The sequence below is a fragment of the Leuciscus leuciscus genome (assembly GCF_965113295.1).
Source record: "Leuciscus leuciscus genome assembly, chromosome: 16".
NCBI classification, from domain to species: Eukaryota; Metazoa; Chordata; class Actinopteri; order Cypriniformes; family Leuciscidae; genus Leuciscus; species Leuciscus leuciscus.
In genome coordinates this window covers 20560502-20575856 of record NC_138740.1, presented here as the reverse complement: position 1 = coordinate 20575856, position 15355 = coordinate 20560502, and the positions used below count along the sequence as shown (strand labels likewise).

The following is a 15355-nucleotide window of genomic DNA, read 5'->3' as shown; positions in this document are numbered from 1 at the left end:
GATCTTTGGTTAATGGTATGGTGTGGTTAAAAGCAAATATGCTTTTTAGCATAACTGTTTGCTATTGGTGAGACAAATGCGGCCTAAATTACCCAGCACCAGACATTGTTAATCCAATCACCTGCGCTGTAAATGTCATGTGACTGATCACATTGGAGCCGCAGGAGAATGACATCACAACCATGCTGATACGGTGTTGATGGCACCACAAGATAGTACACAGTCCCAAACAGTGCAATTTTCATTATCAAAAACTGCAATGAAAACTAAATGAACTGAAACTTTAAATCTCAGGAACCTAACAATGATAAAGTGAAGACTAAAGGAAACTAAGAAAAGTAATAATCTAAATATAATAACATAAAATTCCAAACAAAATAAACTGTGATGTGAAAAGCGACTGGGGAAAAAATTTAATGTAACACTTTTAACAGCCCTTGAAATAAAAGGAAGACATATCTGTGATTTATATGCTTATTTTGCTACTTTCAAATGTCAGTCAATGGAAAAGGATGCATTTTGGGTCCAGATGGTGTGTATGGCATCTGACAGCAGAGGCTAACTGGTCCAATGCTAACCAGCCAAGCTTCAACCCCTTCAGGCGAGACGCGTTAAACTTTAAGGTGGGCCAGATGAAGTTTCTAGTGATTTTTAATGACATGTCTGCCATAGTCTATTCAGAGCCAGATCCGTCAACAAAGCCATAAATGGTCAATGTTGTCATGTATTGTTGCTATTGATGAGCCATTGGCAAATCAATGTCTTCCTCAAGTTGGTCTTGCATGACCGATCTATCGCCTCAGAGTCGGTTCCTGTGGATGGCATTTTCTGCTGGGTGAATAGTTTCATTCTCGTTAAAACCAATTTCCTGCACCTGTCATCTTTCTCATTTCAACCATGGGCACTCTGGAAAGGTCGCCTACTGTGGACCCTCAACAGGCAACATATGGCATTTGCCAGCCAAAAATAATGCCTGTGTCTCTTTATTCCTCCAGTCTTAGCTCCTTTCCACATAGTGACATTTGCCCCAGGCAGCCTCTCTGCTTGTCTCATGGTGTGACAGTGTAGATGAGGCCGTATACCCACAAGCCCCCACAAGGCGACCCTCTCTCCATTCACAATCAATCATTCATACATAGACCAACATGCCACGGTTTGCTGCCAAATCTCCCAATGATAACATTCACACAGTCTGGATCTGGTTCACTTTTTTTCTTTTAGTGTCTTAAGTTTAATTGTGCAATTACACATCACTAGAGCCAGTGTGAGCTCATTTACACATGGCCAAGCATTTCGAATGGCTCTATTTTCAGATACTTTGTAGGATTGCGTCAGGAAGAATTTGCTCATGGGTTAAGACAGACTGGCATTTTCTCATCTGTAGTGATGTATTTTATATACAACACTTCTCAAATTTGATTGGTCAGGTGGTGTGATATTTAGTCCAACAGCACTGGGACTTTTCACTGTTTTTATCACACCGTTTGTTTGTGTTTGTTCCAGACAGACTGTCAGTCTGTGCACTAGTGGTGGGGATTTTCTTTTTGCAGGTTACATTGTTACACCAGTAGGTGACTGATTTTATATGTGTGTATGAATCATTTACTCAACTGATTTGTTCAGACACACTTATACATTAAGGAATGAGGTAACAAAACAGTATGTGAAAAGAGTAGTATGTCTAAATTCATAGTATTCATAAAGTCCAAAGTACCTGGATGAGAGATTCTGAAGTGCACATCCAAATGGACACTTTTTGAAGTGAAGTGAAGCAAATGACGCTGGTAGGGCACATGACAATGGCAATATGTTGAATGTATTACATCTGGATTACATTGATGCTATATTCATACTACATAGAGCATAGATAGAGCATAGAGTACTTTTTTTCACAGCCGCAAAGAACTTATTCCAAAGAAGTACTTAATCAGGGACCAAGCAATTTCAAACGCAGCCACAGTCTTTATAGTAAATAATTGAATCAATCAACCGAATCAATTCATTCAAAAACTCATTAATTTTGGAGACAGGTAACAGCTAATTCTTCGTTTAGAAGTATTTTCATTAGTGGAGCAAAACAGACAAATGACTGTAAGTGTCAATATTGTGTCTAAAATGTACGTCCCTTAATAAAAGGTAGTTATAAAAAAGAATACCGTGGTTAATAAGCAATAATCACACCTGTATTAGTGCTGTAATCTCTGCACATGTAAATACAGCATTCTTATTCGTATAATACTGTTTTAGCGTAGTATTTTATAATGAAAACAAGTATATTTGATAATGAATCCTGATTAACTTCTTGTAGAATCTGATTTCACACCAGTGGTGCTTATTCATTTTTGAAACATCTACACTGGACAGAGTTTGTCCAAAAAAAATCGTTTCTCAATAAAAGACAGTATGTGTCCATTGCTGTCATGTGAATTCTTCTGTCTGGTTATCAGGAATTGTGAGAAAACCCACTGAAGGTGTCAAGTCAAGTGTGAAAATTTTCCCATAATTCCAGCACCACTGTCCATGAAAGAAGAAAAGAAAAAGGGTCCAAAAACCTGTTCCACCTCCTAATTTACATTCATGCTGTGGAATAGACAGGGGAGCACAAAAGCCCCATATTCCATCTGAAAAACCTTTAGCATGCCATCATGGGGATAGAGAGGAGGATAGAGTGAAAATGAAGTGATAGAAAACAACATCACAGTGCTTATTCTTTGAAGAATTCAGATTTAATTTGCACTTATTAATCTGCAGGTAGGAATCATTGAGCTCCTCAATTCCCTTGTTCCTACGACCCAGTGTAAAATCCCGGGTTTGCAAACAGTATTTTGACTGACGTGTGGCATATGAGGTATTTACTTATCATTCAAACAGTTCCTCATCAGCCTGTTGCAACAGTTACACAAAGCCCCAAAAAGCTTTGAGACAAAATCACCTTGAAACGTTGGCAAATCCAAAACGTTAGCAAATCTGGAAGAATTTCCTTTGAGAAACTTGGTTACACTTTATTTTTAGGTGTCATTGTTACAGTGTAATTATATATTTAAGTACTGAGTAATATTAAGCAACTACACGCACTTACTATAGGGTTAGGGTAGGATTAGGATTTGGTTGAGGGTTAGTTGCATGTAATTATGCATGATTTACTGTTATTCCTATGTAAGTACATGTAACATTATGTAACAAGGACACTAATAAAGTGTTATCAGAGACTTGTTTTTACTCTTGAGCAACATAAACTAATTCTAATGAGAATTGTTTCAGAATCATTTCACCATATTAAAGAGTTAGTTCACCCAAAAATTCTATCATTAATTTCTCACCCTAGTGTTGTTCCAAACCCGTAAGTGGTAGTTGCACAGCTGTCATTGGAGGGAAAGAAAGTTCTCAGATTTCATTAAAAAGATCTTCATTTGTGTTCCGAAGATGAACAAAAGACTTACGGGTTTGGATCAACATAAGGGTGAGTAATTAATGAGAGAATTTTCATTTTTGGTTGAACAAACCCTTTAATGTAGATTTAGCACCCCGGACAGCGACTACAGCACCAGATCTTCTTACAACTTGCCATGGTCACATATTACAAAGCATATTGTATATAATACTTTTTAATATGCGTGTAACTGTAAACAAAACAATTCTAACCATACAGGAACATTTCTTTTTACCATTTCTCCTGATAGTGTAATGAAAGTATGGGTGTAAAACTGGCCAGCATAAATATAACAGGTTAGAAAGGTATTTAAAGACTCTAAAAGCTGAATAATAAAAGGGCAAATGCAGTAGATATAAATAGTGTTAACACTAGAGGAGCAAAAGGTAAAACATTTTTTGGGTAAAATCCAATTGCCTAGCTAGTCTTTGATGAATGGGACACAATAACTAGTCCACAATTATAGGAGCGCTCTCTGGAATGTTTGTTTTGGGTTACTCCCAAAGTCCCAATGAATCAAACTGTATTTAATTAATGTTATTATTTAATTACCCAGTTTTAGCATTCATTACAGGATGTACAAACACAAACGTCACAGTCAAGCAACCAGAAGTAGGTTTGCTTAAAATATGCATGATTATAAACAGAACGAGGGAAGGAAGGAAGGAAGGAAGGACAAAGGGAAAGCAGGAGAGAAAGAATAGAGAGAGGATAAGCCTCATGAAGCAACTTCAAAATGCAAATAATTAGCAGAAACCTATGAGAAGTTATTATCAACATCTTTGCAGAGACACCCTACAAACCCCATTCCCTGCGTCACAAATGCTACAAGCAAAACAGCGTGCTGATATTAAATCTAAATTGAAGTTCCTGGATGAGGGCTGGCACCTTGAAAACAAAGAGGTAGATCAAAGGCATTTTCCTCACATCCAGAATTATCTTGCTACATTAGCCGAGACACTTACAAACAGCAATTATTAATAGTGATGGAGGTCTTGATATATATTGTATAAGGCTGATCATATCAGTGAACCAATTTGATGTTTCCTGGGCAGAGAATATATAAACACCATACAACCAACTACAGAGGTGATATGAGCATTTAAATTAATATAAATAAAAATTCTTGAATTATATTACATTATTTATATAATATTAAGTATAGAAATATATATTAAAAATAAAATATATAATAAATATAAAACAGCTGGTGAGACAAAGCATATAAATTAATGAAAATATATAATATAAAATTATGTTGCATTATATTTTATTTATATAATGTAGATTTATGTAAAGTATTAACATGTATATAAAGTAGATACATGTATAATATACCTGTATTAAAATATGTACAAAAAAATTATTAAAATAAATATGCATGTAGTAATTAGTAGTAGACCTACATTCATTTATTCTAAAATGTGAGTTGAACATTGTAGTGAAGTGTGCAATTTATGCACCAAACAGAGTTGCAATCTGTCTGCTTGAAAGCCCTGATTGATCCATGGGTGCAAGTTTAGGATGGGACAACCTGTTTGATAATCAATAAAAGACAAAGAATATGTATATATTTTTGCCCAATTAGCAGAGTAGAAATTATACACTTCAGCTTTAATTTAAACCTTATATACGCCTAATCCACTTTCTGTGGTTCAAGTTTCTCAGCATGAACAGTCTCGAGTCTACATGAACAGTTTTAAATAAATTTCCTAATTACATGCTGCCAGAATCTTAAAAGCAAGAAGTCCCATTTGGTACAGCCAATGTTACGTGACTGGAATGAGGTGCTTTTGTTGGAAGTATTTTGCTTTTGCCAAACATTTTGGCAAATTTGAGACAGGCAAGAGTGTTATTTAGGAGAGCTGTGGATTCCTCCTTGTTTTTTGTCCCAAGTGACCTCTCTGTGTCTTGTGCAGCTCCTTATTTCTTTAGCAAAGGTGAAAGATGTATACAATCTGAGCAGAAACATGAGTGTACTCATTCATTCTTGCCATACTGTTTTTTGCAACCTCTTTGAGGATTGTTGCTGTAGTAATTTTACTTTGTGAATGGTGTTGTGTAATCTTCAGGTACACATTTTCTAACTGGCCACAGGTCCTTAGCAATGTTTTTACTTTTTGTAGCTTCTTTAGCATCAACACCTTCTCTAGGGTCTTCATACATTTCTTTTGATCATGCCATGAGTCTTGCTATGAAGAGGCACTCCTGAATAGTGAAAGGAACATATTTTGCATACATTGTCTAGGTATGCACAACGGTCTATATTCAACCTGCCATATGGCCAAATAACCCGGTGAGGTAATATGGCAACAGAGGAAGTATTTTACACATAGGCACGTGACGTGAATGTTGTTCCAAAAGATAACCATCTTAATTATGCAACTTTGTATTAAGAGAGCTTTGTAATAATGTCAAATTAAACGGTATACTTTAAAGTACATATTATTGAATCATTATGCTTTAATAATCTTGTCATGCTTTAAAGAAGTGAGCTTATTTTTATGTGTTGACTAACATACTAAAGCACATGTAAAGTACTTGATTATAATTGAACTGTAGTGTGTTATTCACTATTACATTTAACAAACAAATGATTCTCACTCTAAGGCCCTGTTTACACCTGGTATTGCGTTTTGATCGATCGGACCACAAGTAGACGAGGGAGACACATCCTCGTTTACAACCTGGTGTCTCTTTTGTCCACTTTCAACCACTTCTGTCGAAGAAATCCTGATTTATGCGAGGGGAAGGCCTATGGGGGGTAAATAAATGTATGGGCTTTTTCAGATTTTTAGATCTAATGGACATATGACCTCACGCAATTTATATATGAACGCGCCAGGAGACGACTGAAAAACATACGGAGAGCAGGAGCTTTCGTTTCTGCTCTGACCGCCGCAAGACCAAGCCGAAATCAGGAATGGTGAGAGAACATTGCGCTTGGTACGTTTTTCATCTTCAAACTAAACTTGGGTCTTCAATCGACAAAGTTTAAATCCCATCTGGCTATCGCGCTTCCCATGATGTTTACGCATTAAGTCAGTAGGCGGAGGAGAGTAGGCGGAGGAGAGTAGGCGGAGGAGAGTAGGCGGTCTTTTGCGGAAGTTTGAATGCATTCACCAAAATAAAAAAAATAAGCGTCTACACCAAAATAGCAATCCGGTCGAATGCGCTTTTGACTACCTCTGGAAGTGGTCGAAAGTGGACAAGCTCAAACCGTGTTGGACCCCGTTTACACCTGAATTTAGTGTATTCAAATTAAGATATTTTGGATGAAATCGGAGAGTTCTCTGACCCCTCCATAGACTGCAATTGAATTACTACTTTCAAGGACCAGAAAGGTAGTAAAGAACAAAAATAACGAAGATCACGTGAACAGCTTCGGCCAATAATGAGCCAGCGTTCTGACGTGGAACTCGGAAGCGCTGCACTGTATTTACAACGTGAACAGCGTAGGAGACTGACACAGACGAGAAGAAATTGTTGAATGAAGTCGTTATTTTTGTTTGTTTTTATGCACAAAAAGTTTTCTCGTCGCTTCATAAAATTAAGGTTGACTGTAGTCACAAGGACCATTTTAGCGATGTCTTTACTACCTTTCTGGGCCTTGAAAGTGGTAATTAAATTGCAGTCTATGGATGGGTCAGAGAGCTCTCCGATTTCATCAAAAACATCTTTATTTGTGTTCCGAAGATGAACAAAGGTCTAACGGGTTTGGAATGACATGAGGGTGAGTAATTAATGACATTTTTGGGTGAACTAAACCTTTAATACCAGGTGTAAACAGGGGTGTCCAAACCTGCTCCTGGAGGGCCACTGTCCTGCAGAGTTTAGCTCCAGCTTGCCCTGGAAGTTTCTAGGGCTGTGTCCAAAATTGCCCCCTATACCCTTTAATAGGGCACTATTTGATCGGACAGTTGTAATGGTGTCCGAAAAGACAGAGAACACCTATAATGCACTGTGAGAGTCGAGCACCGAATGAATTCCGCGTCTGACCAGAAGATGGCGGCCACAGCTGAATCATCCAGCCATCTATTTTCCAAACCACTAGTCCAATGCATAATATCATACAGTATAAATTGCTTTTTAATTTATTACTGAATTGTTTAATTAAGGTTTATACATAGTTTCCATGACTGAATCAGCCAGTTTGCATAGTTTCAAATGATTATTAAACAGCAAGCACAAACTATGCAAATGCGGCAGCCCTTCTGGCACACTCATTGTCCGAATTCACTCGCTCGTTTTCATTCACTCCCTCAAATATAATAGTGGACTAATGTAAAGAATAGTGAATGAAGGTATAGGGTGAGATTTCAGACACAGCCTGGGATGTCTAAGACCTTGATTAGCTGGTTCAGGTGTATTTAATTGGGGTTGTAACTAAACTCTGCAGAACAGTGGCCCTCCAGGAGCAGGATTGGACACCCCTGCTCTAAAAGGACTGAGGAAAAAGCTACAGACAAAAATATCTCATATTAAGGCTACATATTTATATTATCTATAACACAGCTTGACAGAGCTTGCTTACCTCAATTGCGCAGAGAGACTTGAGAAGGGCAAGATATTTTAATGGTTCACTTGGCTGGATTTTACAGTGCTAATCATTTGTGAGAGCAGGCGAGCTGTGGACTGGGGTGAAATATGAAGGCTTTAGTGATGGGCCCCTGGCTCTACTTTAATAATGGTGGTTGAGCTGCAGGTGGAAGCGAGAAGAACGCCGTTTGGAGGCTTTGGATTCTCACTGAGGAGGGTGATACAAAAGGGATAAAACATAGACGGCCGGTAGATATAAACACAAGTGCACTAAAAGAACCTCAGATTTAAAACAGAACTTTAAGCCTGCACACACAAAAAAGGTTTAAACATCCAATTTTCTGGATGTGTTGCAGACAGTTATACACATAATTCTTGTGCCACATATGGAGCTCTCTGGACAGACTTGCAGGCTTTACAATCCAATGGAAACTCATGCTTGCAACTAAAATGAGCTTTGAAATCTTGGCCGACATAATTCACGTCTTCCGGAGCTTTCCGAACAAGAGGATGTACAAATATTCAGACACGCCACATAATGAAAGGAGCAGCAGCAGTAGAAACAAACCACTTTCTAAATTCCGCCTTTAGCAAGAGTAGGATTATTTTCAGTTCGCCAGAAACATTAAGATTAGCTCAAGCTGTGAGTAATGGTTCCAGGCATTAGGGGAAAGGAAATAATGCCATTGAAACCAAGAGCTACAACAGGAGAACACATAGCGGTTTACAACTAGAGAGATTCAGCCAGACCTGACTGAAGCTAAATCAAGCCTTCTGCAAAAAAACATGATATATATAGTTCTGATCGCATGATGTTTTTTTACCACATGTATTGCTATTGACACACTAAGATTCTGGCACAAAATTACATATTTCAGACAATTTCACATCGACCTAAGTGAAAATGGACAGGACTGATTTGAAACACAAGCTGCAGGAGTATAATTTGCCTACAGTCTGTTTTGTTGCGGTATAATTATATAACAAAGGAAATTAAAGGCGTAATTGATTTCCCTTGTGAGGATGGCATTTTGTGTGTCATATGAGAGCAGGTCTATCAAATGCGTATCAAATCCTCTGTTTGTCAAAATGGCCATCTGTTATATTTGCTTCTATGTTACTTCACCCAAAAATAAAAATACTGCCATCATTTACTCATCAAAACTTGCATGACTTTCTTCCTTCTTCTGAACACAAAATAAGAAATGAAGAAAGTCTGTTATCTCTGTTCTGCATAAGAAAGAAAGTCATAGAGGTTTGGAACAACATGAGAATGAGTAAAAGATGACAGAATTTAAATTTCTGAGTGAATTATCCCTTTAAGAATACTTGAAAGCAACAACAACAACAAAAAACAGCACACTCCTGTACAAAAAAAAAGAGGAAAAACATGCCAAAATCAGCTAGAGGTTTCTTACGCATCACGTAAACACTGTGGAAGAGAAATAAATCTGCCCGGAGTAGAGGGGGAAATTTTCATTTACATGTCTCATTTCTACCCCACATGGGTTTATCATTTTTTTTTATCTCAGTCAATGCATTGCATGTGGAAACTGAGGGCTTCCCTACATACCACAGCATACTGGCATATCATATTCTATGTTTATCTGAAACAGGTGGGCTGCCTCTGTAGTGAGAGTCGGAGAGCGTTTCCATGAGAACTGTGCCTGCTATGTATTCACAGCCAGTATGAAAACTATGTTCTACTAGTTATGCGGGGTAACTAGAAAACATTTAAGAGAGAATGACAGCTACGTACGCAGATAATAGTAACTCAATTGAACCGGTTTAGTACAAGAGTAAAGTCAATCTTACCTGCTCTGACAGACAAATGTACGTTAACAGAGGTTCATTTTGTTGGGTGGCTCCTGTATGGGCTGTGAAATATGACACGCAACTTTGTACCTGAAAAAAAATTACGCAGGTTGAAATTGGAAATGTCTTGAATAAATATGAGATATTTGAACGTGGGAGTTTCGTTTCATAGAATCGTCTATTTCATTCTGACATCAAGTAACCTGAAAACATGGAGGAGGATGCACGTATATTACTCATTTGTTGCAGTCAGTTCGCTTTCTTTGTGTATTAAACCTACAGTCAGGTTGGGAGCAAATTATACTGTATTAGTTGCATTGTAATGTGGGGTGGTGAGTAAATTCGTACTTACGGTGACGGTGTGTGGATTCCTGTGGACACTCGCTGTTGACTTGCTGTAGTTCGGTTTAATTCACAGTGAATGAGCTTGGTGCGCGCGACTCATGTCTCCATGGAGCAGCGGTGATGCGCGCGCGCTGTACAGCGGTGCTGTTCTTGATTTGACAGTTCAAACAATACAAAAAACTAACATAAACACCCACAATCCAATCAAGTTGTAGACTCGAGGCGAGACTGATCTTAAGAAAAGAGCGTCTTAAATTCAAGATGAGACGTGAATTAAAACCTCAATTTGAATTAAAAAGTGATCGACGAAAGATCTTCGAGCACCAACTGCACCCCATTCACATAATTCCAAACACAATAGAAAAATATCAATCGCATGCTTCCAGCAATGGCATTTTCGGGGTAAAAAATAAAAAGACTGCTAAAAAATAGTCTTTCTAAAAAAAAGCGGAGACTATATTGTACATTGGGGGGAAAGAGAGAGAGAAAAATATAAGGATTATCAGAGCCGCACATGGACGTGTGGCGCCAGAGGGAGTGAATGAGAAGATGTTAACTATTCGCTCGCATCAGCATCAGCCTCGCCATGAGGATGGAGGAGACGGGCGGAGTTTGTTGGAAAAGGTAATATGGAAATTAACACTCTGTTTTTCTTTTCAGCCAACGGATTCAGCAGAAGAGCGAAAAGCGCTTTTTTTCAGCGGCGCGTGGACTGCAGAAAGAGGGGAGGTGACATTTTCCTATACAGCGCGTGCAGGTTTGCCAGAGTGTCGCTGGCAGCAGGCATGGCGAGCCAACACCGGACGATAAATCATCAAATTGGCAATGATGTAGCACAGACAGACATATTAGAAATGCTAATTATCTTGGCTAGAGTGTAAAAACACGTGCATATCAGAAGGGCTTCATTTAATTTGAATCAACGTTGTAGGCTACCCTCTGATCCCTCTACTGGTGACACGTGATTCAATAATGACACTTAGCAAACAATAACTATAGTGGTTCAAAGGTGAACAGCAGTTTTATTGAATCTCGTCAGGTGTAATAAAAGTTATTTTTAATTTATAATGTTTAATGCAAAAATATCCTCTCTATACATATATTAAAGAATGATAAGGATGATTTGAATAACTACTCCTTTGGTACTAGAAATCCCAGTCATCTGAAGGCAAAGTCCCTCTTGGTTGTGCACCAATATTGGTGTGCTGAAGGCCCACCAAAAACATCTTAAACCAGCCTAAACTGGTTTGCTGGTCTTCGACGGTCTCCCAACCCCCCTCTTGGCTGATTTTAGAACTTTTAAGTCACCAATGTAACAGAATGGCCAGTTCTGTCAGGACCACTCTCGTACAGTTTGGATTGGCGGTATGGTTCTGTTCTGGGCAATAACTCTCTATGCATCCATGCTGCTTAGCATGGAAAAGAGCTGGGAGAGCAGCAATAACCCCCCTTTGGGTAAACAGAAACAACATGAATGTATCGCAGATATCGTTAATGTCAATATTTGAATGTACAACATAATTCGAGAATTTGGTCTGATTCAAAGGGGAATCAGAATACCAAATCCTGACTGGACGAGAAGAGGAGCTGGGGATGGAGGAGGGTAATTATCACACGAAGGAGCTTATATGTATAAAGTGATAGGCGTTGTATATAGGTAGACATGGATCAGCTGATGCGAGCTTGACTAGCGTGACCTGCCAGAACTAATGCTACACTTGATCTCAAACCTGCTAAGGCCAGCAAACCTGGTTTAAGATGGTTGTATTTTACTATTTCTGCAGCCGGGTCACAACAATGAAAAAACCTAACAGTATAAACAATAAAATAATAAGTGGAAGGACCTTTTATTTATACTCTGCTGTACCTGTGTGTCTCCATGATGTTGTCAATGAGGAACTATGTTTCTATCTAACTCTTTACCAGCACAACATTATTTTTTTGTTTTTGTTTAGAGCAATATTGCATCCCTAAATTCCGTTGGTATGGCTAAATTACATAGAGTTTTTACACATTTTATGTGTTAATTGCTACAAAAATGAAAAGGAGAACAGCATGTACAACAAACACAGACATGCTGTGTTGTAGACCTAGCAAAAAATATATGAAAATATCTAACATATGCAGCAATCAACACAGCAACAGGTCCTATTAACCTATATATTCTGTGTTCTGCAGGCATGAGTCATATAAGCAAAGAAATAACCAACTTCTTCCAATGACTCAACAACACAGGTCTCTCCTGCCATCTACAGTTCGAACTGAGAAAATGCACATTATATGACCACAACAGAATTTTATTAGCATTATATCAGTACACTGTACTGCAAACCATTCAACGTAAAGGCCAAACATAGATACGTCAAAAACTCTCCATAATAATTTATTCATAATTGAGCAAGGCATAAACTCCCCGTGACTGATATTGCACTGAGAGCTGCACCACTAAAATCACTCAGTTTTTTCTAATGCCACTCTATGCAAATAAAATTAAACGGTGCGTTTTTTTGTTGTTTTTTGTGTGCAAATTCTCTCGCGACGGCGTCCTCAAGCGCACGATATATATCTTCCCACGCTTCCGCGAGACTGGGGCACGTATGAGGTAAACAAGTCACGGGACAGCAAATGCTCGCGAACCCCTATCGCAACAGTGACGTTGCATCAGAGAGCGCCCAAAACACCCTAGCAGCGGGCTGTGATTGGCTGATCAAAGAGGGCGAGCGCCGTCTGATTGGCTGAGAGCGGAGCACTACTGTAAACGACGACGGACAACAACAATATCGGAGCCGAAATGAGATCATCATACACACTGTAGCGATAACAACAGCCGGACTGGAAATTTGGCACGCTACTACTTGCGGCGAGAAGACAATCACTCCGACTAAATGTCACGAAAAACAGGATCTTTTTTCCATTATTTTTTGCCGACGACGTTTTCAGAGGAGCTTGACTTAACCTTAGGAATATGAAACTTATATAAGTAGCAATTACAGCTATTGTTGTTGTTTGGGTGTGTCACATGCCATGAGGCAATTAATATATGTTGAGAACTGGAGAAGCTACTCGTAATCGAACCGGAGATAAGACGGAATAACATCTAGTGCCACAACCAACTGAGTTCCGGTGAGACGAACACATTCAGATCTATTGTTCTGGAATTCGTCCAGATCCACAGGTATGTATTTAGGAGAACCAGTGAATATTAATCTTAATGTCAAGAAATTCATTTAATCATTGAAAACCTCGTGTTATTAAATGTTCTTCATGTAATACAATAAGTATTAGGTAATTAATTGTTTTAACACCTTGAAATTCCAATATTAATATCCTACTACTCTATGTTCACCAGCTCTCACAATGGATAACACATTGCATGACCATCAAGATGATGCCAGCGCCTTGGATGGCAAAAAGCAATCACATCTGGAAGAGACAATCAAGAACCATGGACAACATCAGGATCAAACCTTGCCAAACATTTCTCCTCAACGTGAGAACTTTCAGACAACCACACACGCCATTAAGTATCAGGAAATGCGTCATATATTGACCTAGATTGAACAAAAAAAATGATCTTATCATGTGATCACATGCTTTTGCAGGGCGTGTGCGGCTCTATTCAGAGTCTCAGGTGTATACAGTCAGCCGCTGGCAGGACGCAGAGCCCCAGGATGGAGCATCGGCGGAGGAGAATGGAGGAGCGGGAGATGGACTTCCATTCAGAGGTCGTTCTCAATCTGCTCCTGCTGCGCTGTGGAAAGCAAAGAAGTACGGACGACAGCTGAGGAGAATGAGCGATGAATTTGACACGTGGCTTGACAAAGGGGTGAGCTAGCTATATGGTACACTGAATGCAGTTATATTTGATAGGTTGTCAGCTAGAGGCCTTAAATATGTGAAATCTTACATTTTAATTTGTTTTGTCGTTTCTAGGATGTCAAAAGAGTGAACAGCCAGAAACAGACCTACAGAGGATGGTTCTCATTCCTCTGGAGTTCCAAAGAAGAGGAGGGCAGAGAATGAAGGAGTCATGCTTTAACGTGGCTTTACACACTTAATAACAGTTACCCCGAGAGCTGCTCTCAGATGAAGGCTAGTCTGATCACCATCATGGCCTTTTTGTAATACATGTGCTCAAGCTACTGCAAAACCAATCTGAGAAAATGGTAAAAGTGCTGTATCACGTTTTACCACTGCAATAACGTACGTTTAATTAAAGGAATTGTCAGTGTTAATTCAATTTGACAATCTCAAAAGGGACAATCTCTCCTAAAATATTACAATTCATTGGACAATCTTTCTATGTGTTAATTTAAAAAATAAAACCTCTATTTAAAACTATTTATTGATATGTATTAAGTTCATATTTGGCAAAGAAATGTGTTCTATGATGTATTTTATAGATTGATATATAGACGTGCGTTTTTGTTGTACTAAAGGCTGGAGCTTGCAAAATGTAAATATATTTCAAGGACTGTGACGCCGGATAAAGTTGTAAGGTTAGTGACGGTAACAATAATACGGGTAAAGTTATTTCAGTTCATTTGTTGATAAATGCTACATCTCAGGTTTGTTTGTTTGTTAATGCCAAACCATTGTGGTGAATAACTAGTAAGAGTGGATCAAATCAGTTGTTCTGCCATCTTTTATGATGAATATACGTGGATATGTCACCAGGAAAACTGAACAATTTATTGAATTGATACTTTCATAGCTTTGCAATTCATCACTGCCTTTCATGTACATATTTCTTGATTGTAAAGTTGTCTGTTGTCTCTATTGGATTTTTCCTTTATATTCCATCTGCTGGTCTTGTATGTTAAACAACATTCAGTTTCTGGGGGAAGCAAATATATGCAGATGGACAACACAAGTGCTATTTCTGTACTATCAGTCTTGCTGTGCTTTATGTGCTTCATTCCTTTTTAAGATTCTTGTACATATTTATAGCTGTTTACATAGATTGAGTAATGTTTAAATACTTTTTAAAACAATCAAGTTTTTATCTTTTTTTCTATAATTTTGTGGTCAAAATAAAAGATTTTCTGGCTGAAGATAGTGTCATGTTTTTGGGTCAAAAAGGAAAGATCCAGTTTTAAACTGTTCCAAGTTGTAGAAATGTACTCTTTGTAATCTTGGTTTCGGAAAACTTCTGACATTTTCAAGAAAAGTGGAAGTTTAAATAACTAATTTGGTGTAACCAAAATGTTTCCATACACCTTTCCA

At 38.3% G+C, this 15355-nt stretch overlaps 2 protein-coding genes across 3 annotated transcripts in view; one reads left to right on the top strand and one right to left on the bottom strand.

Moving 5' to 3' along the window:
• Nucleotides 1-11893, bottom strand: part of slc8a4a (solute carrier family 8 member 4a) — a 57462-nt gene extending 45569 nt beyond the window's left edge. The window contains exons 1-2 of one of the 2 annotated variants that reach the window (XM_082141058.1): nt 10137-11893; nt 9785-9874 (exon numbers count right to left, since the gene is read on the bottom strand). The gene's annotated coding sequence lies outside the window, so the exon portion shown is untranslated. The remainder of the gene's footprint in view (nt 1-9784; nt 9875-10136) is intronic. The other variant, XM_082141059.1, reaches the window with a different exon arrangement.
• A 994-nt stretch (nt 11894-12887) lies between these two features.
• bada (BCL2 associated agonist of cell death a) lies at nt 12888-15183 on the top strand. The gene is made up of 4 exons (XM_082141081.1): nt 12888-13304; nt 13479-13619; nt 13732-13955; nt 14063-15183. The coding sequence occupies exons 2-4, from the start codon at nt 13487-13489 to the stop codon at nt 14150-14152; spliced, it is 447 nt and encodes a 148-aa protein (XP_081997207.1). The 5' UTR covers nt 12888-13304; nt 13479-13486; the 3' UTR covers nt 14153-15183.
• The last annotated feature ends 172 nt before the right edge of the window (nt 15184-15355 follow it).